Source organism: Pelophylax lessonae, assembly GCF_965119305.1.
Source record: "Pelophylax lessonae genome assembly, chromosome: 1".
NCBI lineage: Eukaryota > Metazoa > Chordata > Amphibia > Anura > Ranidae > Pelophylax > Pelophylax lessonae.
Genome location: NC_138768.1, coordinates 181,535,042 through 181,561,318, shown reverse-complemented (window position 1 = coordinate 181,561,318; position 26,277 = coordinate 181,535,042). Strand labels below are relative to the sequence as shown.

At 44.2% G+C, this 26,277-nt stretch overlaps 1 protein-coding gene across 2 annotated transcripts in view; it reads right to left on the bottom strand.

Annotated features, from left to right (window-relative positions):
* The window catches only part of APC (APC regulator of WNT signaling pathway), a 283,126-nt gene that overhangs the window by 99,272 nt on the left and 157,577 nt on the right, over nt 1-26,277 (bottom strand). For both annotated transcript variants that reach the window (XM_082244064.1, XM_082244063.1), the window contains exons 6-8: nt 20,168-20,276; nt 19,863-19,976; nt 11,133-11,216 (exon numbers count right to left, since the gene is read on the bottom strand). In XM_082244064.1, the coding sequence (XP_082100190.1) occupies nt 11,133-11,216; nt 19,863-19,976; nt 20,168-20,276 (307 nt within the window). The remainder of the gene's footprint in view (nt 1-11,132; nt 11,217-19,862; nt 19,977-20,167; nt 20,277-26,277) is intronic.

The following is a 26,277-nucleotide window of genomic DNA, read 5'->3' as shown; positions in this document are numbered from 1 at the left end:
GCTGTCAGCCTCCAAGGCTAATGGTACTTGTAGTTCACTGAAAGTATTTTATCAAGAAATGCTCAACGTGAAATTGAAGATGGCTGAGAAGTGAATTATAATAATGCTTTAGTACAGGGGTACAGAATAAACAAAATCACGGAGGTCCGCTTAATAAAATCTTTTTCCAGCAGAGGTCCGAATCACGTTTGTGTTTGACTCAGATCCTTTACTTTCCAGCACCCTCTCCTTGGCGTTCCCATCTCTGCAGCTGGATAACGCATGTGAAATTGCACATGTTCCCGGCCCGCAGAGGAACACGCCACACTTCAGCACATGCGTGCTCAAAACCGCATGGTCCTGCAGCACGATGCAGCTTGGTGCTGCGCAATTTATAAAATAAAAAAAAAAAAAAAGGAGGGCCAGGGACTTGTTTCCCTGCATTTCTCCTGTGACATGCGCATGCACTGATCTGAACTGAGCCCCATATCGCAATCCCATCCTTACATCAGTTCCAGTGTGTCCATTGCACATCACAGTTCCCTCTCCCTTCACATCAAGACCCCTCCCCACCTTTAACAGTTGTGTCCTCATACCCCTTCCCCTTGACATCAACACACATCTCAACCCCCCATTACAGTACTCATATCGCCAACATTGACCTCAGCCCCACCATTACAGTCCACCTCCCCTACATTGTCTTCAGCCCCCCAATACAGTATTTAGCTTTCCCACATTACTGTCCTCAGCCCCCCCCACCCACTATTGTCCTCAGCCCCCACATTACTGTCCTCAGCCGCCCCCCCCCCCCGTTACAGTACCCAGCTCCCCTATTACAGTCCTAAGCCCCCCAATTACAGTACTCAGCTTCCCCACATTACTGTCATCAGCCACCCCCCCCCTACATTACTGTCCTCACCCCCCCTACATTACTGTCCTCAGCCCCCGCACATTACAGTCCTCAAGCCCCCGCACATTACAGTCCTCAAGCCCCCAATAAAGTCCTCAGTCAGCCACATTACTGTCCTCAGCCCCCACATTACTATCCTTAGTCCCCCACATTACTGTCCTCCCCGGCCCGCCCCCCCCCCCCCCCACCGACATTGCAATACTCAGCCTTAACCCCCCCCCACATTACAGTACTCAGCCCCCACACACATTACAGTACTCCGTGCCTCTCCCCCCTTCCCACATTACATCTCCCTTACCTTACACAGATGGGAGGACGCGAGGCACAGCAGGTCTGAATGGAGGACAGAAGCTGCAGGCTGGTGATTGGTTGCTTAGACTGGCCTTCATCTTAGCAACCAATCACTGACTTTTTAACCTCGGGCAGCTCCCGCCCTCCCTCCAGAACTGTCCCGCCTCCCACTGTTGGCTCAGCGGAAATGAAAGTGTGACAGCTGAAAGAAGGACAGGCTCCTAAATGGCGCGACCGCTGCAGTCCAGGTGGGAGAGTGAATGGGGCCGGACCTCGACCACGGGCTGCCATTTAGTTATGCCTGCTTCAGTATCACTTCCACATTCAAACCTTTATTAGTTTTTGTACAGGACAAAGTGTAATAAGCAGGGGCACAAACACTCTTCGTTGTGAATGGAGAAGGGAAGAGTTAGACTTTCTGTCAGGATTTAAATGCTCTCCATGCCTTTTTGAAGAAATTTTAAATACTATGTCTCCATAGATTTTGCTTCTGTTCTTGTAGTATCCAACACCAATCACAGAAAGTGAGGAATAACCCCCATCACGTGGATACATACAGCCTATTACAGTTACAATAAAGCTTAAATACGTATAGGTGTATAACCTTCTACGTACTAAATGCTACCCAAAAAAACAAAGAATAGGGATGCAAAAAGGGAAACAACAAAAAAAAAAAAAATGACAACAGATTTTCCAAAGTCTGGTATACAGGTGCATCTCATAAAATTAGAATATCACCAAAAAGTTAATTTATTTCAGTAATTCAGTTCAAAAAGTGAAACTCATCTTTTATATAGCTGCGTTACACACAGAGTGATATATGTCAAGCATTTCTTTTTTTTTCATTTTGATGATTATGGCTTACAGCTAATGACAAAACCCTAAATTCGGTATCTCAGAAAATTAGATTACATAAGACTAAAAAAAAAAAAAATTTTGATACAGAAAATGTTGGCTAACTGAAAGGTATGTCCAAGTACAGTATAGTATACACTCAATACTTGGTCGGGGCTCCTTTTGCATGAATTACTGCATCAGTGTGGTGTGACATGGAGGCGATCAGCCTGTGGCACTGCTGAAGGGTTATGGAAGCCCAGGGTGCTTTGATAGCGGCTTTGCATTGTTGTGTATGGTGTCTCTTATCTTCCTCTTGACAATACCCCACAGATTCTCTATGGGGTTTGGGTCAGACGAGTTTGCTAGCCACTGAAGCACAGTAATACCATGATCATTTAACCAGGTATTGGTGCTTTTGGCAGTGTGGGCAGGTGCCAGGTCCTGCTGGAAAATGAAATCAGCATCTCCATAAAGCTGGTCAGCAGAGGGAATCATGAAGTGCTCTAGAATTTCCTGGTAGAGGGCTGCACTGACTTTGGACTTGATAAAACACAGTGGACCAACACCAGCAGATGACATGGCTCCCCAAATCATCACTGACTGTGGAAACTTCACACTGGATCTCATGAAACTTGGATTTTGTGCCTCTCCACTCTTCCTCCAGACTCTGGGACCTTGATTTCTAAATTAAATGCACAATTTTACACAGTCCACAGTACTGTGGGTTTTCACTAGATGAAAGCCATATTTATCAAAATTAAAAGAAATGCTTGAAATATATTATAATGCATCTATATAAAATATATGAGTTTCCCTTTTTGAATTGAATTACTGAAATATTTAACTTTTTGATGATACTCAAATTTTATGAGATGCACCTGTATATCAGTAGGGGGCTGCAGACCTAATTTTTCTCTGCTGCAGGTAAAAAGGACTTACAGGTCTTGTATGCTCCAGCCTATAACTGAACAGTAGAAGATGATTAATAAACTCATCGTAGTCATTCTGCGCTCTCCCTCACAGTAGCATAAGCACTATAGCACAGCTGACTTGCTTCATGTGCTGCTTTTTCTACTCACGGTCTAGACACTACTGTGCAGTAGATTACAAGAGACTGACATTAGGTCTAATCAGGTACTTACACTGCTTACATAAAAAAAATATGTATTCATAAATGTAGAGCTGCACTAATTTGTGTCATTCAAATATATCTGGAGTACAATTTTAACCTCTTGCCCTCCAGAAGAATTACCCCCCTTTTTTTTTTGCGATACGGCACTGCATTACTTTAACTGACAATTGCATGATCATGCAATCACCACTGCATTTTTTTATTTTGCGTGTGCTATAAACAAAAGGTTGACAATTTTGAAAAAAATGAAAAAATATTTTTTTACTCTCTGCTATAAAACACATCCAATGAAATTATGAAATCAAATTTTTTCATAAATTTAGGCCAATATGTATTCTGCTACATATTTTTGGTAAAGAAAAATCCAAAAAAGCGTACATTGATTGGTTTGCGCAAAGGTTAGAGTTTCTACAAAATATATATTGGGATATATATTGAAATTTTTTTTATACTAGTAATGGCGGTGATCAGCGACTTAGCGAGACTGTGATATTGCAGCGACAATAGGACACTGACACTTGACACTTTAAGGGAACCAGTGACACTAATACAGTGATCAGTGCTAAAAATATGCACTGTCACTGTACTAATGCCACTGGCTGGGAAGGGGTGACCAAAGGGTTAAAACTGTGCCTAACCAGTGTTTGTGTGTGCTGTTTTTACTTATGGATGGAAAATCCATCACTTTCCCCCTTTCAGGACGGAGCTCTGAATTGTTTACACCTGCTGATAAACAGTGGGTGTCGGCAGACACCCAATGGCCAGAACCTGCTGATTGGCAGAACTGCCAATTGTCCATCTCCTTAAACTACAGGTTTTTTTTTTTTAGCAGAAACTATGTGGCCAATAGCTTTACATTCTTTTAAAATACAATATCAGTCAACCTAAAAGTAATACTTAAGTTATATAAAACGTTAAATAAACCCACTGAAATGACCAGCCTCAGGGTGATAAACAATGATCAAGCCAAGCTCTCCACCACATAAGGTGTACCTCTTTAGCTGCAGCCAGATCCCTTCTACGCAGGGGCTCGACATATCCCAGGTGCCAGGTCCCAATTGTGACTAGAAGTTGCGCCCTGGCTTTTGCCAGCCCATTCACTGTTCCGCGCCCACTGTGCCTACACCCCCGAGTGTGCTGTGGGCTTTAACTCCTGGCTTCCCGAGCAGCCAGCTCCACTACAGCTTCCTTTCTTTGGCTAGTGGCAGTGGGTAGGCGAGGCGTCAGGGTCACGTGATCAGTGGTGGAGCGCGGTTCAGTCAATGAGGCATGTTGCATCACTGAGCTGGGATTGGAGCTTAGTTGGTCGGTATCGGTGAGGAGGAAGGAGGGAGCTTTTGTGAACCGGCCTACCCTACTGAATGTGTAGGTGCTACATTGCTGCTGCACAAATTCTATACCTGGATTGGGCATGTCTCTTTGCTGGAATGGCAATGTCTCTCTGCTATACGGCAATGACTCTCTGCTATACGGCAATGACTCTCTGCTATACGGCAATGACTCTCTGCTATACGGCAATGACTCTCTGCTATATGGAAATGTCTCTCTGCTGAAAATATGGAAATGTCAATTTGCTGTCAAATTCCTATTGCCTTACACCCTGGTCATGCAGTTTTAGGTGCCTTGCTCCTTTTTTAGCTGACTCCTAGATTCAAAGCAAATTTGTCAGGATCGGTTACCTAACCGGAAGAAATGGACAAGCCTGTTTTGCACAGCCTCACTTGGAAGTTCACACTAGATGCAGTCCAGTGTGTTTTTTTCTTTTACATCAAAAACAAATCGACAGTAGATTATATGGGTTCCAATGACCGAGTTCACGTTGCATTTTTTCTGCACAGAACTGTAGTGGAAAGCAGCAAAACGCACCGGACCATATCTAAATGCATCAGTATTAATTATAGTAATAGGAAACACAAGGGTAATATAAGGACACTGAATTTCAAAAGAGCCAATTTCCCAAAACTGCACTCTCTGCTAGAAAATATCATATGGGATAGAACCCTGGGAACAAAGAACACGGAGGAAAAATGGGAGTGCTTCAAGAGCATACTAAACAAAGGGATTGGCCAGTGCATTCCAAAGGGAAATAAATTTAAAAGAGCAAAACTAAACCCTGGGTGGCTAAACTCCAACATAAAAATGCATATTAATACTAAAGAAAAGGCCTTCAAAAAATACAAGGCTGAGGGGTCATTGGCAGCATTCAAGCATTACAAAGAGTGTAATAAGAAATGTAATCAGGGCGAAATCAGGGCGGCTAAAATAGAACACGAGAGACATATAGCGGAAGAGAGTAAAAAGAACCCCAAAAAATTATTTAAGTATATAAACAGTAAGGGTCCTTTCACACGACCGCTCCGCTGCTTAAGTCCGCTGCGGGACTTTTTTTTTGTGTCATCCGCTCCGTGTGCCCGCATATCATCCCATCCGTTTGCAGATGATATGCGGACATAATGTAAGTATATGGCACTGCGGATGTCAGCGGATGACACCGCTGACATCCGATTTTCCTTCCTTTCCGTTTTTTAGACGGAAGAAAAAATGGGGTTCTGTTCCATTCGAAAAAACGGAACAGAACTTAAAGGAGGAAAATCGGATGTTAGCGGATGGTATTCCGCTGACATCCGCAGTGCCATTCACTTACATTATGTCCGTAAATCATCCGCAAACGGATGGGATGATTTGCGGACACACGGAGCTGCCGTGTGAAAGGACCCTAAGAAAGCTAGGCCAAAACACATTGGCCCCATTAAAGTCGACAAAGAAAATTTGGCCACAGAGGACAGGGAAAAAGCAAAAGTGTTAAATAATATCTTCTCTTCAGTCTTCACAAAAGAATCGGGGGGCTACACTAACCCAGCTTGTAATGCTAAACTAAATAATACACGTCAGGAAGTACCTCCATAGCTAACAGAAGATAGAATTAGAACTAAACTAGAGAAACTTAACATAAATAAATCACCGGGACCGGATGGCTTGCACCCGAGGGTTCTTAAAGAGCTCAGCCAGGTGATTGCCAGACCATAATTCTTGATCTTTAAGGATAGTCTACTGACGGGTATGGTGCCAGCTGATTGGAAAAAAGCCAACGTGGTACCAATATTTAAAAAAGGGCCGAGATATATCCCGGGTAACTATAGGCCGGTCAGCCTATCAGTAGTCTGCAAGATTTTGGAGGGGATGTTAAGAGACTATATACAAGACTTTAGTAATGAAAACGGTATTATTAGTAGTAATCAGCATGGATTCATGAAAAATCATTCTTGCCAAACCAATCTATTAACCTTCTACGATGATGAAGTGAGCTGCCACCTAGATAAAGGTAAGCCTGTGGATGTGGTGTATCTGGACTTTGCAAAGGCCTTTGACACCGTTCCCCACAAACGCTTACTGTACAAACTAAGGAATGTAGGTATGGACCATAGGGTGAGTACCTGGATAGAGAACTGGCTCCAGGTGAGAGTCCAGAGGGTGGTGATTAATGGGGAGTACTCGGACTGGGCGGGTGTGGAAAGTGGGGTCCCCCAAGGTTCTGTCCTGGGACCAATCCTGTTTAATTTATTCATAAATGATCTAGAGGAGGGGATATCTAGCACAATCTCAGTATTCGCAGATGATACTAAACTAAGCATGCCAATATCTTCGATACAGGATGTGGAAACCTTACAAGCGGATCTGAACAAAATAATGGGGTGGGCAACTACATGTCAGATGAGGTTTAATGTTGAGAAATTTAAAGTAATGCACTTGGGCATCAGAAACACGAAAGCAAGCTACTCACTAGGGGGGAAACCTCTGGGTGAATCTAAGATGGAAAAGGACCTGGGGGTTCTGGTGGACAACAGGCTTGGCAGTGGCACGCAATGCCAAGCCGCTGCAAGCAAAGCCAACAGAATCCTGGCATGTATAAAAAAGGGGATTCACTCCAGAAATAAAGAAATGATTCTACTACTTTACAAGACTCTGGTCCGGCCACATCTGGAGTATGCTGTCCAGTTCTGGGCACCGGTCCTCAGGAAGGACGTGCTAGAACTGGAGAGAGTCCAGAGAAAAGCAACAAAAATAAATTAGGGGAATGGAGGGCATTGTCTATGAGGAAAGACTACAAGCACTGAACTTATTCTCTCTGGAGAAAAGACGATTGAGGGGGGATATGATACCAATGTACAAATACTGTACTGGCGACCCTAGCATAAGGAACAAACTTTTTAGAGAAAGGGAATACAATAAGACACGTGGCCACTCACTAAAACTAGAGGAAAAACGGTTTAACCTTAAAATACGTAAGGGGTTCTTCACTGTCAGAGCAGTAAGGATGTGGAATTCTCTTCCACAAGCAGTGGTATCAGCAGGGAGCATCGATAGTTTCAAAAAACTATTAGATGGGCACCTTAAAGACCACAACATACAGGGGTATACAATGTACGGTTAACAGCAAACACACACATCATAGGTTGAACTGGATGGACTGATGTCTTTTTTCAACCTCACAAACTATGTAATATGTAAATATAAAAATGCATTAAAGCTTTTGAAAGCAAAAAAAAACCTAGGAAACTTTGGGGGAAAAAAACACATTGCAAACGCATCACAAAGGCACCGAAACATAGCAAAAACATGCATGCAGAAACGTATTTGGTTTGTGTTTTTGTGGTGTGAACCAACCCTTAACCAAAAAGCGCATATGTATTATATTGCAATGTACCAATTATCATATGTGATGGTTGCATCAATAATATGTAAGCCCCACTTTTCATTTTCCTGATTTGTGCCTGCTGTACCATGTACTTGTATGAAAAAGTATCCGGTTATTTTTGTATTGCTTCCTTTGTGTGAAATCCCTGGTGTTCCCGTCAGTCACTCTGTTTGCTATTTAAAACTGACCAGACAGTGCATGAGAGCACCCGCATGATCAGTTTTCTAGCTGTGTATACACAGTTTTAGTTTTATTTCCACCCCCCCCCCCCCCCCCAAAGCGACAATGCTGCTGTATAAAGGTGTCTCTGTTGAGCTTTCATCCAGAGTGTAAGCCAGGGGTGCTCAACCATTTGAAGAGCAAGGGCCACTTAAGTGCATTGATAACTGATCGCGGGCCACAAACTATGGGGTTTTACCAACCCAAAAAAGCAAATGTAAACAAGCCCTTAATGTCCTGAGCCCCTATATAAGGCTGCTTTTACACTGATACGCTTCGGTTTACCCACACCATGGGTACAGCGCAGTGCACCTGCAGCTTTCCTGCAGATTGGCTGAACTGAGCCATAGACTTCTGCATTCAGGAGTTTTAGAGTGCTTTGAGAAAGCGCACCAAACCCACAGGATATAATAGAAGTCTATGGCTCAGTGCAGTTACACACAGGAAAGCTGCAGGTGCACTGTGCTGCACCCGCAGATCAGTGTTAAAGCAGCCTAATAACCATTTTTTTTTTCATATGCCCATTGAAAAAGTGCAGTGTATGTGATCTTTAATAAACTGACCTTTTCCTCTTCCAGCTTCTGCTGGAATCATTGTCCAAGTTGCTCAAAAGGTTCCTGGTGAGGTGCACTTAGTAACACTCTGCTTGGAACAGGAGCCAGCGCTACAGGAAAGCATCTGCTTATGCCGCTCCTGCGTCATCTGCGCCACCTTGCTTCCTCCGCTGCTGGCGCCAGCTCCATGCACTTTGATGCTCTGGAATGCTGGGTCAGCAACCCGTTGATCGTGATTTGGGCTTGCTGACCTGCCATCGCAGAGCATGGGCAAGCGCTTCCCTTGTTTGCGGTCGCCGGCCACATCATAGGGCTCTGAGGGCCCCAGGCAGAACACCCCTGGTGTAGTCACTAATGTAGGTGTTGTGTTGCTGGCCAGATTGACAGGTGGAAATAGGGGGGCGGGAGGAAGCTAATGCAGCCACTACATCTAATGATTGGTAATCTGAAATGTATAACATTTTTGGTCTTGGGTTTAATAATAATTTAGGTTTAATAACCTACTGCTGTGTGCAAAGGGAATGGGTGGCTGCAGGAGGCTACCATATTTTGCCTGGTGTTGGAGAAAACTGTCAGAAGGAGTTCAGAATACAGAGGAAGGAGAAGGATCCACACTAGGTGTTCTGGATTAAGGCAAGTACACTTTATGTAATGAAATTGCTCTGTACAGTTTTCTCTTCAAAGGTTTACAACCACTTTAATGGATTCATTCACAAGATCACAAGTCACAAATCCTCACTTTGCTCCTATCTACCTTAAAGTTTTGGATGTCCTCTTCTGCCTCTGGGTGTTGTTTTCCCCTTTTGTGTTGTCCAGAACAAAAATAGAAAAAAGAAAATTGGCAAGGTGAGTGGGCCATCCCAGTAATGGCTGCAACATGTGTGCAGACCTGGGAACTCTAGCACAGATCTTGTCAGCGAAGTCCAGGAGATGTGAAAAACTCTCAGGTGATTTATTTATTTTCTAATAAATTTTAGTTTTGACATTTTGAAGTTGTTACAATTTCAAAATCACATTTCAAGACTGTCGGCAACAGAAGTATGGTATTCGCACTATGGTGTGACAACATATCTTGTGGCAATACGCTAAAAGCGGAGGACCTGAACCACTGGGCTGCGGACCGCTGCAGGCTGCTCTGTTACAGCTGCATGCAGTGGCAGGTAACGTGGCAAGTGCATCTAGTGGCAGGTAATAGTGGCAAGTTACAAGCTACATCTGGTGGCAGGTGACGTGGCAAGTGCATCTGGTGGCAGGCGACGTAACAAGTGACCAGCTGCATCTGGTAGCAGGTGACAGGGGAAAGTGACACGCTAAGGCTCCCACCGATTCTGCATTATGACGAGTTAAACTATTTCATTTTATATTACAATGTAATATTAGAAATAATGTGCTTTAATCATCCTGACACTAAATCAACCATGGTGCCGTGATGATTGAAGAGCCAACACCAGCCATTGACCGCCAAACTAACCACCCTCCGGGCCTTGGCACAATTTTCTTTGATGCAGCAGGGCCCCAATGTCAAAAAGGTTAGCAATGTATTAACAAAAACAAGAAAAAAAACAATAATAAACAAAGATAAACAAGAAAAACAACCAAAGAGGTCTGGTGGATGATTCCAGTGTAGAAGTCACGACCAGGGGAGATCGTGGGAGTCATCCCCTCCCACTTTGATGCTTTGAAGAAATCCTCCAGAGCCGCACCACTGGACAGGTTAAAAAAAATATAAAAAATAAAAATAAAGAGGCAGGAGATTAATTTCTACGCTACAATGCATATGTTTGGGATGAACTGATCCTTTAATTTTACAAAATAACTGCTTAATAAATGTGAGTTCCAGGATTAGCAAAGTCAGCTACTTCTGGGGAAGATATTAAACTATTTTAATGTTTTCTGCACAGGTCTGTGTGTATGCATAAATCTAAGGGCACTTTCACTCTGGTTCACTTCAAAACTGCCAGGAAATGCCTATGCGTTAATGGAGCGTTTTTGCAGAGTTTTCTTGCCGCTTTTGCAGTGCGGCTTTTAAAAGGACATGTGACTCAAACACTGCACCAAAAATGCTTAGTGGGGGCATTTTTGAGGCACTTCCCATTAATTTCAGGATCATTTTTTGGTGCGTATTTTTAGCTTCCCAAACAAAAAGGATTTTTTTCACCACAACGAAAGTGCACCGTCCCAGTGTGAAAACATTGATTGATTGTAAAGGGCAGCATTTTTCTTGAGCTTTTCTGTCATTTTTTATTTTTTTGTGTTTAACACAAAGCGCTTGAAAAACTCCTTAGTGTGAAAGGGCCCTTAGAGGGGAGCACGCCTTCACTGAGGCATGTCCAAAGTTATATTTTTAACAAGAAAAGTACTTTGTATGTAATATTACATTGACAAAAAAATATAAAAAAAATCTATTTATCAGATTAAAGCAGGTCAAGTCAATTAAATTCACGGTAGAGTGCTAATTTTATTACTAAGAATTATTGATATATAATGAAGCATTAAATGAAATGCTGCACCAACCTCTCCTTCTGCAGGCTGGGACTGCAATACCTGGCGCATTCGGAAAAGGTCTTTTTCAATTTGCTGAATTCTTGCTACTCTCAGCTGCAGATTAGAAAAAAAAAGTAATAAATTCAGTAACTACTTGTATAATTACATACATGCAAAAACCGTGTCATTTGGTAGAACAACCCACAAGCGTGGGAGAAGTTTGCAAAGGCAGGCATATTTTTACGAGTATTCCAGAATAAAAGCAATATTCAAAGGGTTGAGACAAATGGACTATTTGCCTGCAGACACTGATAAATGCTTCCAGTAAGATTAACGCTGAGCTGGTGCCTAAATCACTCTGGTCAACCTCACAAAAAGCCTCACAAAGGGTAACCAACTTGATAAGAGGCATGGAGGAGCTCAGCTATGAGGAAAGATTAGCCGAACTGTATTTATTCTCTCGAGAAAAGGAGATTAAGAGGGGCTATGATCATCATGTAAAAAAACATAAGTGGTCCATATAGTGAACTTGGTGTTGAGTTTTTCACTTTAATGTCATCAGAGGACAAGGGGGCATTTCTTTACATCTAGAGGAAGAGAGATTTAAGCTCCAAATACGAAAAGGTATCTTCACAGTAAAAGCTGTGAAAATGTAGAATAGACTCCCTCAAAAGCTGGTTCTGTATAACTGGATACTAACATTTATAGGTAAAGTTGATCCAGGGAATATCTGATTGCCTCCCGGGGGATTAGGAAGGAATGTTTTCCCTTGCTGGAGCAAATTGGATCATGCTTTGCTGGGTTTTTTTGCTTTCCTCTGGATCAACTGTGGCTATAGAATTTTATCATTTTATTTTAATTTTCCCTTTTATTGGTTGAACTAGATGGACTTGTGTCTTTTTTTTCAACCAGACTAACAATTGTTCTCATGATACATTTTTTTCCATTTTCTACTGTGTCAATAAGCATGATCAATATGGTGAGCGCATAATCGCATTTTTGTAAGATCTTACCGTAAAATCCTTTTCTCTTAGCTCATTGACAGACGTAGTCTTCTTGATTCACAAGAACTGGGTTATGTTGTCTCCGCAGGAGTAGGACTAGGCAGAAAAGAAAAAAACGTTCTGGCTCCACCCTAGGGGCAGTCCCAGAGGGTATATCCTCCCTCTCTCTGCTACAAGGCATCAGTTCTGTCACAAAGCAGCAACAGAGAATTTAACCCAACCCAACTCAATGATAGAGGGGCGGGTACTACGTCTGTCAATGAGCTAAGAGAAAAGGATTTTACGGTAAGATCTTACAAAAATCTGATTTTCTCTGTCGCTCATTGACAGACGTAGTCTTCTTGATTCACAAGAACTGGGACATCCAGAAGCAGTGCCACAAATGAGGGGTGGAATTGACAGAAATCAAAATCCAATCTAGAAGGCCCAACCGGTGCCAAACTAGAAGTTTTAAAGGCCTCATTATAAACAAAGAATGAGACTCAAATAAAAATTCCAACGGAAAAAAAACCTCGAGGTAGACCACTGGTCTCCTCAAATGGCGGCCTGCAAAACCTTGCGGCCAAACGAGGCATCAGACGATGCCATTACATCAACTTTATAATGTTTTGTAAAGGTATGCACCGACGACCAGGTAGCCGCCTTGCACACCTGGACCACTGACGCCTGATGGCGAAAGGCCCATGACGCACTAAGTGCCCGAGTGGAGTGCGCCTTAACAGGGAACGGGGGCTCCCGACCCTTAATCGAATAAGCCTGTACCACCGTCTGTCTGATCCATTTGGAAATAGTCGCGGCAGATGCAGGCAACCCCTTTTTGGGTCCATCCGGGATCACAAAAAGTGAATCCGTCTTGCGAAACGAGTCTGTCGTTTTCAAGTATACCCTGATCGCCCGGACCACATCCAAGGAGTGTAAAGCAAACTCCCGAGGATGACTGGGCTTAGGACACAGGGAAGGTAATACAATTTCTTCATTCAGATGAAATTCTGAAACCACTTTTGGTAGGAAGGATGGATTCGGACGAAGAACCACCTTATCTCTATGAACCACCAGATATGGGGAACGACAGGATAATGCGGCCAGTTCTGACACCCTGCGTGCAGAAGTGATAGCCACCAAGAAGGCCACCTTCTGGGACAACGTAGGTAGAGGAATCTCCCTAATATCTTCAAAGGGAGGTTTCTGAAGAACCGACAATACCAAATTAAGATCCCAGGGTGGTAACGGCGCGCGCACTGGCGGAGCCAGATGTCGCACCCCCTGGATGAAATTCCGCACCAAGGAATGATTAGCCAAAGGTTTCTGAAAGAAGATAGCTAATGCTGAGACCTGACCCTTGATAGTACTCAAGGCCAGTTTCTGCTCAACCCCTTGTTGCAGAAAAGCTAATATTCGACTAACCAAATAAGACCGTGGACGGAACCCCAGAGGTTCACACCATGCAATGTAGGACTTCCATGTGCGATGATAAATCTTTCTGGAAGTCGCTTTCCTTGCTTTAACTAGAGTAGGAATAACTGAAGCTGACAATCCCTTGACCTTCAGCACCTGGGTCTCAATAGCCAGGCCGTTAAAGCCAGCGATCGTAAAGCAGGATGGAAGATCGGTCCCTGAGACAGTAGGTCCTCCCTGAGAGGAAGTCTCCACGGGACGTCCGCCACCAGTCTGACCAAGTCGGCGTACCACGCTCGGCGAGGCCAGTCCGGAGCTACCAGGATTACTGGAATTCCTTCCTCCTCTATCCTGCGAAGAAGTCTTGGCAGTAACCCGAGAGGAGGGAAGGCATACATTAGCTGGTATTGCCCCCACGGGGCGATCAGTGCGTCTGCGGTCTCTGCTAGAGGATCGCGGGAGCGAGCCACGAATCTCTGTACTTTCCTGTTGAATCGTGATGCCAACAGATCCACATCCGGGGTGCCCCAACGTAGGCACAACTGGTGGAAAACTTCTGGATGGAGGGACCATTCCCCCTGATCCAGAGTCTGACGTCTGAGATAATCTGCCTGCCAATTTTCCACCCCCGGAATGAACACCGCAGAGATCGCTGGAACAAATCGTTCCGCCCAGCGAAGAATGCAAGCCACTTCCTTGGCCGCTCGGACACTCTTGGTGCCCCCCTGGTGATTGACATAAGCCACGGCCGTGGCGTTGTCCGACTGGATCCGAACCGGGCTGCCCTGGAGCTGCTCGGTCCAGTGAATCAGACAAAGTCTGATCGCTCTCAGTTCCAATACATTTATCGGCAACCTGGATTCTTCCGGGGACCAAAGTCCCTGGACAGATAACTGACCGAGAATTCCTCCCCATCCGGATAGACTGGCATCCGTGGTCACTATCGTCCAATATATTGGCAGAAATGACTTTCCCTGGCTGAGCATCGGAGACCGAAGCCACCAGACCAGAGACTCTCTGGTCTGTTTGCTCAATCGGATCCGATTGTCCAGGGATTCCGGATTCCGATTCCATCTGAGAAGAATCTCTTGCTGAAGAATTCGGGTATGGGACTGGGCAAATGGGACTGCTTCGAAGGAAGCCACCATCAACCCCAGAACCCTCATGCAAGTTCGAAGAGAAGACCAGCTGTTGGATAGTAACAACTGGACTGCTGATTGAATCTTTCGGAGTTTCCCTACCGGAAGGAAAACTCTTGTCCTGTGTCTAGAATTAGACCCAGATATTCGAGTCTCTGGGTGGGAACCAGAAATGACTTTTGCTGGTTCACCAGCCACCCGAATTCCTGTAAAGAAATTATAGTAATTTCTATGTTTTGTAGCAGGGTCTGAGGAGACTCTGCATGAAGCAGGAGATCGTCTAGGTAACCTAGAATCGATATGCCTCTTTGGCGCAGTAGTGCCAACATTGGGGCCAACACCTTCGTGAAGACCCGAGGAGCCGTGGCGAGACCGAAAGGTAACGCCACAAACTGATAGTGGTTCTTTTCTACGGAAAAGCGTAGAAACCGCTGATGTCCTGCGAAAATGGGAATGTGAAGATAGGCGTCCTTGATGTCTATGGACGCTAGGACATCCCCTGGATGCAGGAAGGCTGCTACTGTGCGAATGGATTCCATCTTGAATTTTCTTATGTTGAGAAAGGAATTGAGTGCCCTTAAGTCCAGAATTGGACGCACGTTGCCCTCTTTCCTGGGTATTGTAAATAGGTTTGAATAAAACCCCTGAAAACGTTCTGTCCAAGGAACGTGGACTACCACTCCTTGTTGTAGTAAATCCGTGACTGCTCTCCGCAGATCTTCTAGACGATCCGGGGATAGTCGGATATTGGAAGGGAAGAATCGCGCCGGTGGGAGAGATCGAAACTCGATCTTGTACCCTGACCTTATGACTTCGCAAACCCACTTGTCCGGGATTCTGGAAAGCCATGGATCCGGGAACCGGCGAAGACGTCCCCCCACCCCACTTATGGGTGGGGGCGCACCTTCAGGCTTTGGACGATTTATCTTCAGGTCTGGAGGGGGCGGGCTTTTGCTTGCCCGACCAACGTCCCCTGAAGCCTCCTGAAGGAGCTTTGGAGGACTTAATTTTTTCACCCGCAGGACGAAAAAACTTTTTGTGAGCAGAGAAAGAAGGCCCTCGTCTTTGACGAGGTCCTTTACCTTTAACATTTTGCGGTAAAAAGGTGCTCTTTCCTCCCGTGAGATCCTTAATGATCTCATCTAAGTTGGCTCCAAATAGATGCTCTCCTAAAAAGGGGATATTAGCCAATGCTTTTTTGGAACCTTGGTCGGCTAACCAACCTTTTAGCCACAGTGTACGCCTGAGAACCACTGCTGAAACTGATGCTCGCGCCAATAATGGAGTGGCGTCTAACGCCGCATCACACACAAACTGTAACCCCTGTATCATTTGTTCCAACAAATCTGATACCGCCTGAGGGACTTCTTCTAAGTCCCGGCGCAACCACTTGGTCCATTCAGTTACAGTCTGCGAAACCAGTCCAATAGCAATTATTGGTCTGAAAGCTGATCCAATCAAGGAAAACATGGTGCGAGACATAGCTTCTATCTTGCGATCCACTGGATCTTTAAAAGACGGAGCGTCTTCTAAAGGAATAACCGTGGCTTTATTCAATCTAGCAATTGGTGAATCCACCACAGGTGGTTCTGTCCATTTCTTAATGAGGGTTTCCTCAAACGGATAACGCCTGTTAATGCGTTTAGAAATAGCAGAAGTGCGTTTTGGCAGACTCCATTCTTCTTTGATTGGATTGCCAAAACATTTGGGCAATGGAAAAACCTTCGCTACTTTGATGCGTTTTTTAGTCCCAAAGGGGATTTCAGTTTCAGCTATATCCGACGGAATACCCTGTAATCTTAAGGTTTCTTGAACAGATACAATGAGTGCGTTTACCAACGCTTCCTCTCGGGCTATGGCTGATGCCGAAACATCCTCTTCACTGTCTGAAGAGACAGTACCCGAGACACCAATCCCAGATGAAGTACCTGCAACTGCAGAAATAGGCTCAGATTCTGAATCCGAAGTTTCAGATAATAAGGGGTTAGGCGGGGGTCGCTTTCTTGCGCCCTGTCCCTGACAAGCCACTTCCACCCGGGACACAAAAGTTTCCATAATAGCTGACAATGATTCGACCGTCAGTGGGGTGCTGGAGGATCCTGCAGACACCTCGAGGGGATCCGGTGGAGATACATGAGTGGCAGGGTCCATGTTAATTCAGGACACCTCTGCCAGAAAAAACAAAAACTTTTTTTTTTTTAAATAAAAAATACCTCTTTTTTTTTTTTTATGTGTATCCCCCTAGCGCAATAGTGCCCCTCAGAGTACCTGCTTCTCAATCCCCACAGAGAGAGAGAGGGACCCTCAAGGCTCACCACCCGATGCAGAGAAGTTTCCAACCAACTGCAGTCAGCGTCTGTCTTTTACAGACTGGAAAGAGCTGTGTTAGTTTTCCCGGGTAGAAGGACGTGGCTCCGCCCCCTGTGTACGCCTTCCGGCGTTCCCAGCTCTCCGCGAGGTAGCTGGGCTCATCAAACATGGCCGCCCCCATACAGGAGACAATAGACTCCAAAAACATGGCGGCCGGCGTGACCTGAGGACATTCATGCACCCGGTCTACGGAAAAATGGCGGCGGACTGCCGAAATCGTTTTTCCCAGCACATCCACCTGCATCTCTGCTAAATGGCGGTTTATCGATCTGCAGGAGGTACACTACAATTAAGGTAGGATTATACCTCCTATGTCTGCTGTAATACTACAGTCTGCTGGGTAGAGTGTTAGCTCTCAAACCAAGTCCACTTCCCACCAAACACATGCTGTATTTACAAGGGGGACTTTTAGTGTCAGACAGATACTGACCATGTATGGAGGGGCCCATAATTCATACTGCCTCATAACGAGGAAAAAAGGGAACGTTTACTCACCATACCGAACCGACAGGCACCCTCTCTTCACAATACCCTCTCCACCGGGGTGGGGGGTTGTGGACCACTCCGGACACCTCGACTCTCTGGTTCCTGGCGTCCAAGCGAGACTTTTAACTCGCAAGATCAGTCCCTCCAATGGGACTCCGTCGCGGCCGACCCAGCGCGGAGCTCTGGTCTGCACGCGCTCATAGGCAGAAACCGGGGTGACCACTGGATCTCAACATCCAGCCCGTCGCCCGGCCCCGCATACTTACTTGAATGTGTCGCGGCCGACCAAGCGCAATGCAATGGTCTGCGCGCGCTCGTAGGCCGGCTGGGGTGACCACTAGTGTCGCCCAGTCCGGCGTATTTGCTTGAAGATCTCACAGGAAAAAACACTGGAGAAAAACTACCTAAAAAATATTTTTTCTAATAAAAAAAAAATCTTGCCAGGACCAGAGATCCCAGCAAGGAACTTAGGTCCTTACTCCTGACTAGACAGAAAAAAACTGATGCCTTGTAGCAGAGAGAGGGAGGATATACCCTCTGGGACTGCCCCTAGGGTGGAGCCAGAACGTTTTTTTCTTTTCTGCCTAGTCCTACTCCTGCGGAGACAACATAACCCAGTTCTTGTGAATCAAGAAGACTACGTCTGTCAATGAGAGACAGAGAAACAAAGATTTAGGGTTAATATTTGGACTAAATTACAAATACTGCTGTGGGAACATCAGAGCAGGATCACAAACATGAAAAGTGTATTCTGTTTCAGATTGTGAATTTTGCCCCCAAGGGGTTGATTTACTAAAACTGGAGAGTGCGAAATCTGGGGAAGTGGGGCATGGTAGCCAATCAACCTCTAACTTCAGCTTGTTGAAGTGGATTGGTTTCTATGCAGAGCTGCAACAGATTTTACACTCTCAACTTTTAGTAAAAAAAAACCTCCAAAGTTTCTGAATTATAAGTGGTACCGTGCCCCCCTGAAAATAAGCCCGGGTCTTATAAGAATTTTGGCACCAAAAGGCACAGTAGGGCTTATTTTCAGGGTAGGTCTCATCTCCCCATAAAAATTCCCAAGGATACCCCTGTGTGAACCTAGTTTAGGGTTTGTAAAATCCTAGAACCCACTTTATGACTTGTTTTATACAATGTCCAGTGTGTGTTTCTGTAATCTAATAGTGTGAAATACCTTCAGTACAGCGCCGCTCAGCTAATCTCCCGCTTTGCTCTCCTCTCCTTCTCTTCTCATTGCTGTCAATAGGGGATCTCAGCCCCATCCCCTCAGAGCGGGTCACAGAAGCACCAAGCATTATATTATAATAGTGTGAAATACCTTCTGTACAGCGTCGCTCGTCACTCAGCTGATTTCCTGCTGCTCTTTCTTCTCTTCTCCCCCGCTGACAGCTGGGGGTCACGGAAGCGCAGAGCGGCGCTGTAACGAAGGTATTTCAAACTAATATAATACTCAACGTTTTTGTGACCTGCTCTGAGCATTGCAGAGAGGAGGGGCTGAGATCCCCCACTGATGACTATGAGAAGAGGAGAGCGGGGAATCAGCTGAGCACCGTGCAGCGCTGTACCGAAGATATTTCACACTATTAGATTACAGAAACACACACTGGACATTATATAACAGTAATAAAGTGGATTCTAGGATTTTAAAAACACTAAACTAGGGCTCATTTTCAGGGTAGGTCTTATATTGCAGCCCTCCGCGAAAAGAACAGTAGGTCTTATTTTCGGGGAAACATGGTACAGCAGTCAACCCAAACTCTGTGGACTAGGTTGCCTAATAAACTCTGCATTGAGATAGCAGTAGTCGCACTTACGGACTGTTCTGTGAATTGTGTCTGTGCATTTTGTAAGTACAGCTCCTAGTACTATATCTAATCAAAATTTGTAAGTGTATCAACATTTAATGTATAGGACTTCAAAATAGTTATCTGCAGCTATGGAAAAACACTGTATATTATTATTATTTCAGACATTTGGGTAACTTGTATATTCTTTCTTTCACATTACACCACAAAAAATCCCTGCCAGAAAATGCAGCTAAATATTGAATGCGAACAAAAAATTTCTTCTGTGCAGGCTAAGGACCAGCTCCAATAGAACAACCGTGAGAGCAGCTTATGGTCTACTGCGGGATCAGACTGTATTGTATGTATCGGCTAGACAGCAGAGTACACAGCACCCTGGAGCAATATAATGTTAAAGGAAGGGCCTTTCTGTTGTTGCACGAAGGTCTAGAGACTAGCGTTAAAACTGCGCCTCAAGTTTTAGCGCCACCATACCCACCACCCCTTTCAAGTATAAACTAGGCCTAACTGTGTGGGTCGCTCAAACTATTTTATTTATTTACTATTATTTTGCCATACCTGTGCACGCTTTTCCATATCTTGACAGGTCCCCAGTTGCTCTTCCATTGCAGCTCTGATCTGTCTGGCCTCAAACTCCAACTGTCTTCTGGTCATGTCAGTTTGAAGAGAGAACTAAAGGCAACAAAGATAAAAATGCATGAGAAAAAGTCAAATTCACATCAATATAATACGTACGTAAATATAAAGCTGGATAGGTATTCAGAATGTTAACAAAATGATTCTACATGAATTATATAAATTGAGGGGGGATCATTTTTTTTTTTTTTTTTTTAAAGGTTTCCTTTAAAGCAGCTGACACTCACATTTTCAGTAAGTGGTAGGCTATCGATCCTTTTAGTGAGATTCTGAAGCTGGGCATAGTACCAGTCTTTTTCTTTTTCTTCTTTTTCAAGCTCAGCAATAAGTAATGACCTAAATATGAGAAGAAAATAAATATGTAATGAATGACCAGAACAAAATAAACCCACATCATACAATTCCAGGAAATATTTTATTAACAATTAGTGGGTCAATGAGATTTCACAATATTTCGGACTCAGAATAAAATTGTTACATGTAAGCAATTAAGGTACAGGTCATGCTGAAACTGCTCACATATGCATTTTCATACAGTAAACAGAATAGGCAGAAGCTTTAAAGCATAATGAATCTTATATTCATTTCCACATTGAATTTCAATTAATTCTAGTCTACTATCAAGCTAAAGGATCTGGAAGTTAGGTAAACATATTTTGTGAGGATCTCCACACATTTACTTCCTTGAATTCTGTGCTCACTATACCCTGTGAGCTGTGTCACACAATTCGCAGAGCCTGCCTTCTGAACTACAGAGCTGTGGCATTTCAGGAGGCGGAGTCAGTACAGGAATCACTGCACGCAGGAAGCAAGGTACCATGGGACATGTAGTGCTTAGAAATTGAAAGCAAACAGCAGAGGAGGAACTGCAAAGCATGCAGGGAGTTTTGGAAGTTGTGAAAATATGGCCAGGCCACACAACATGAAAGCAAGCTTATATTGAACTGTCAATAACTATTGCCTGTATTAGTATAAGGCTCCATGCACACTGGGCTTAAAAAATATGCTGCTTCTACAGAAGGTTTTTGTTTTGACTGTAGAAGCAGCTCAATGTTATCCTGTGTGTCCATGCACATTAGGACATTTAGAAGCATATTTTAAGCTCAGAGTTTTAGAGGCAGGAAAAAAAAAAACTCTTCTGGTTTGCGTCTTTGATTGCAATTTTCTTGCAGAAAAAAATGCTTAAACGCACCTAAACACGTGTAAAGAAAAGCTATATGAGAGCGTTTTTTTCCTGCCAAGGGAACTGGCATTTTTTACAATGCTGATAATACAATATAAGTTCTGAAAACAAGTACTCTGGTGAGTATCTGTAACCCATGTTGTTTAATGTACAATCCTTCAACTGACGGGGTAAAAAAAAAAAAAAAGGTACCTAAACAGAGTCAAACTGTTAGACAGGAATTCTCTATAAAATCTCTCCAGAATAGATTTATTAAGTTCTAAAAACTGTATGCGTTAACATTATTATTTTACAATTTTGAAACTTGTTAAATGCTGGATGTAAACGTGTGCTACAAAAACAGTTGTCAGCATCCTTATTATTTGAAATGTGCTTTTTTTTTTTTTTTTAAAATAACATGTTCTACTTCCCTCTTCTTTGCAGTTGGTTTTGCACAGAACAGCCCGGATCCTCCTTCTCAGGTCCCTCATTCCTGCTCCTGGCCCCTCCCTCCTATCAGGTGCCCCCACAGCAAGCAGCTTGCTATGGGGGCACCCAAACCGAGCTGCAGCTTTGTATGTCTATTTAAACACAGAGCTTCCGTTCAGCCACGCCCCCTCTCCTGACTGGCTCACTGACTTTGATTGACAGCCAGGGGAGCCTATGATTCCAAAGGGACCCAGCACCTCCATGAGGAGTTCAGTGGGGGAGATGTGACCCTGAGGCTCCATAGACCACGCAGCAACAAAGAAGTATTTGGCACCGCTATGGACTCCCCCCCCCCCCCCCCCCACACTGAGGGCACTTGACAGCAGAGATAGGGACCCAAGGACTCAATACTACCAGTCAGGGGACCGCCATATGTTCGGACCAAGCAGCTCACCAGGTGTGCTAGCAGCCCCTATATCTGGGATAAGGAAGAGGGGGGCCTGGAGCCCAAGCACCGCCATGCAGATCTGGCCGTCTCCAGCGTCACAACGGACCAAGGGAAAATGGGCACCGTGACATCATGGACCATAAAAACAAGACCGCCAGCCGAAGACCAAACCATGCCGAACGCTGCTAAATGCTGGCAGACTGTCTGGGAAGCCACACAGGAGTCTCAGCTTTTCCCTCTGCACTCGGACGCCCACCAGACCCAGGGGACTGCACCCCATTCACCACCACATGCATTCACAGAGGGGGGATGGAGGGGAGACGGGGGGGGAAGGCATTAGGATGGGAGGAGGGAACCTGCAGGCGGGTCCGACTATCCCTGTAGAGGTGGGAATGTACTTAACTCCACTGATGACAGTATCGCTCCAGACAGAACCTCTCGCCACTGAATTGGGGGGCTGTCAGCCAGGGGGATGCTGCAACTCCATAACCAGGTCATATGCGACACTGCAAGATGTTTAACTCGCAGGCCAGCCTCCGCCCAAAGAGGCTATGTCACGGTCGACCCAGAGCGTAGCTGTGGTCTGCACGTCGCCAGACTGGGGAGACCACAGGATCTAGAATATCCAGCCTGTCACCTAGCCTGGCAGTTGATTGTGGATCTCTCAGGAGAAGAAAAAAGCAAATAGATGCATGGAAGGAGAAAAAAAAAAAAATTGCTAGGACCAAAAGATCCCACCAGCAGGTAGCCTAGGTCTTTATGCCTGAGTAGACAGAAACCAGCTGAATACCGATGTCAGAGAGCGTTACCCCGCTTACGATGTCAGGCCCACTAACGTAACGCGTACGGAGGGAGGAGTCTGACGTCATCCGCGGCGCTCCGATGATTTGAACATATGTTTGCACCTTAGCACTGTGTTAGTGCCATCTATGTGAGCTTTATTCTTTTATGCTTACTCAAATAAATGTCCTAACAAACGGAGAGCATTAGATCCTTTTTATTTATCTTTTCTGACGTATAAATAGGAGTCCTTTGGGATCTTGTGAATCCTGTGGATATCGTTGCTCTGCTGGTCCTTTGGCTGTCTTCCAATACTGCTTAAAGGCTTAGTGACCCCTGGTGGTCAAATGCAGGAGGTAAGAGGCTGTATTTTCTGTGGTGGAGGAATCACGGTTGCAGTGGTGATTATATATCTACCTTTCTCACACTGGAGATTTGCCATCTTTAAGGACTTTATGGACTTTATATGTGTTATATGCATTTTAATACATTTTTAATGATTATTTGCGCTGCACTAGATTTCTTTTTATGGTTTGTTATAGGCTTTGTTAGGTTTGACCTATCCTGGTGTACAGCTGCTTTCCCATCCATTTGATCATAGCGCTGAATTATCTACTTCTTTTGTTTTACTAGCTGTAAGCCATAATCATCAAAATAAAAAATAAAAAATGAAATGCTTAAAATAAATCACTCTGTGTGTAACGAATCTATATAAAATATATCAGTTTAAATTTGAATTGAATTTACTGAAATTAATTTGATGATATTCAAAGTTTTTTGAGATGCACCTGTAAAGTCACACATGTAGGTATATACACAGTAGTAAATAACAGCTCACTCCCTCCCTTCTCCTCTATACCCACTAACCAGCTAAACACAATGGGAGTGGGATATTGCATCTTCATTGATGGAGGCTTCATCTCCCTTGAATTCTAAGACACAGGCTGGAGGGGCGTGACACAGCCTGTGACTGGCAGAAATCCACCCACACACCATGTTATTGCCAAAACCAATAAAGATTTGATTTCAAATTCAAATATATCTTTCTAGTGGTCAATTGGCAACAAACATCGAGCCTGGGTTCACACTGATGCGGTGTGGGATACCACATGCAATTCGCACAGAAATCACAGCAAATTCCTATGTGATTTACATGTGATTTCTCTGGAGTGTGATTTGAGCCATGGGTTTGTATGGCTCAAATCGTACCGCATTCGCACCAAACTCCCGTGGGACCCTTTTTTTGTCTTTTTGGGGCGTGGTTACTATACACTTCGCAAATGGTTCGCATGAATGGATTGTGATTTTGATGCGGTGTGGAATCCACAGCGAATTTGCACCACATCTAGAATGAACCGAGGCTTAGAGCTCTTTAATACTAAGGAGTTTTTCAAGCGTTAAAAAAAGCACCTGAAGAGCTCAAGGAAAATGCTTCCCTTTAAAATCAATGAATGTGTTCACACTGGGACGGTGCGCTTCCCTTGCGGTGAAAAAAAGCCTGCTTGCAGCATCTTTGAAGCATGTTTGGGAAACTAAAGATAGAACGTACCTTCCCATTGAAAGCAACGGAAACGCGGCAAAAACACGTCCCGGATGTGTTTTTGAGTCACATGTCCTTTAAACACTGCACTGCAAATGCATCAAAATTGCAGCAAAAATGAATATGCTTTTTTTGCAGCAGATCAGTGTGAAAGCAGCTTTAGGAAAATATGTGGCAAACTTAGATCCCCTCCTCTTCCCTATGAAAAAGAAAATGATTCCATCCCTAAGATTATGGAGAACAGTTTCTGGATTCCCATACACAAAGTTGTCAATGGGCAGTCAAAGAGCAATTCAGACACTTGTTACAGTCATACCTGTAGTTTAACATTGGATTGTCTTCAATAAATATGGAAGTAACACTATACAATCACCTTTTCACATGACATGTTATTTGGATTTGGCCTAGTTCAGACAGGCATACTACAGTTTACCCAGTGTCAGATCTGCACACTGTCCGCATTCAGGGCCATGCTCCCACATGGCTGTCAAACTAGATGCAGTGACTGTGTTCGTACAGCTACTGCATCCCAACTGACATGAACGGAACCTGCCTGCACGGGGATGCACAGAACACCTGTGAATTCCTGTGCAGACAAACACGGCTCTCACACAAGCGTACATTGTAGTATGTCCATTTGAATGAGCTTATGATTTACATTTTTTGTCCCAACTTGCATCTTTTTTAAATTATTTATTTAAATTTAATTTTTTTTTTTTTTTTTTTTAAAAGAATGCAATAATTCTACATTTTTTTGCTTTCTTCACTATTCTAAAAATTAAAATAAAAAGCCAGTTGGAAAGTGGCAGGCATATACTGCTGGCCTGGGGCACCTTGCACTTGGCAGATGAAATCCAGAACCAGTCCAATGCAATAACTTGTAGACCATCCAAAATGATATGAAAACAAACCTTTAAATTAGGTTTACTAATGCCTCGTTTCCACTGAGCGGAACTGTTTGGGTCGGTACAGTTTGGAAGGGTTAGAATGGTCCGGTCTATTTAGGTGAGGGTTTCCACTGCAAGTCGGGCCACCAGGGACCATGCAGGGTTTACACCAAATGAGGTGTTTGTTTTGCTCTTTTATTTGACGTCAGCATTGAGGTTTTCCTGTCCGCCAATCAGTGGAATCTATCGTGTGACGCCAGTAGCTCCACCCTAACTGTACCGTACCATTTCCTATGGCCCTACATCTGAAGCAGGACCAGGAATGGTGCGGTTTGGTTCGGTTGTATGGGCCACTTTCATAATGGAAACACTCAAATTAGCGTACCGTACCAAACCGACCCAAACCGATCCGCTCAGTGGAAACGAGGCATAAATGAATTCATGTACTGCTTGGATACAATCCCAGTCTATAACATGACACTTCCTTCTGTGATGGTCACAAAGAACAGGATGTTCACAACTGTTCTGTATCTGACCAATTGGCCAACAAATACTAAGGCAAGCTGGACAAAACTGTGTACAAAAAAAACAAAAAAAAAAACTCCTTTCTATACAGTCCTCAATTTCCAATACCCATTCATGCCAGTTGTGGTGGGGCTACGGTGGCAGCTATTTCTAGGACAACCGGAATGCATAGACAGGGCAAAATGCCTTGTTTATAATTGTGTCAATTCAAACCATAGCATTGCAGTGGTGTGCGCTGAAAAAAGTAATGCACTATTTTTTCCAGTGCAGCAGGGTGGGGGGGGGGGGGGAGGGAAGCACGCCACTGCTTCACAATGCCACAACGGTGCATATAACTTTAATGAAATGTGACTTAGGACAATTCAAAAATGTTTTCTGAAAAAAAAAAAAAAAGTTAGTGTGATGCACCAGGATTGGTGCAAAGGCACTGAGAGAGACAGCGCAAACCAGCAGCCAAGCATTCAGTGTGACTCCCTGGTGTGACCGGGCCATCAGTTAAAAAGGTTCAACTCTCTAACCTTATACTATGTGTGTTTATATCTCTTTGCAGTCCTTGCTTCTTCTCT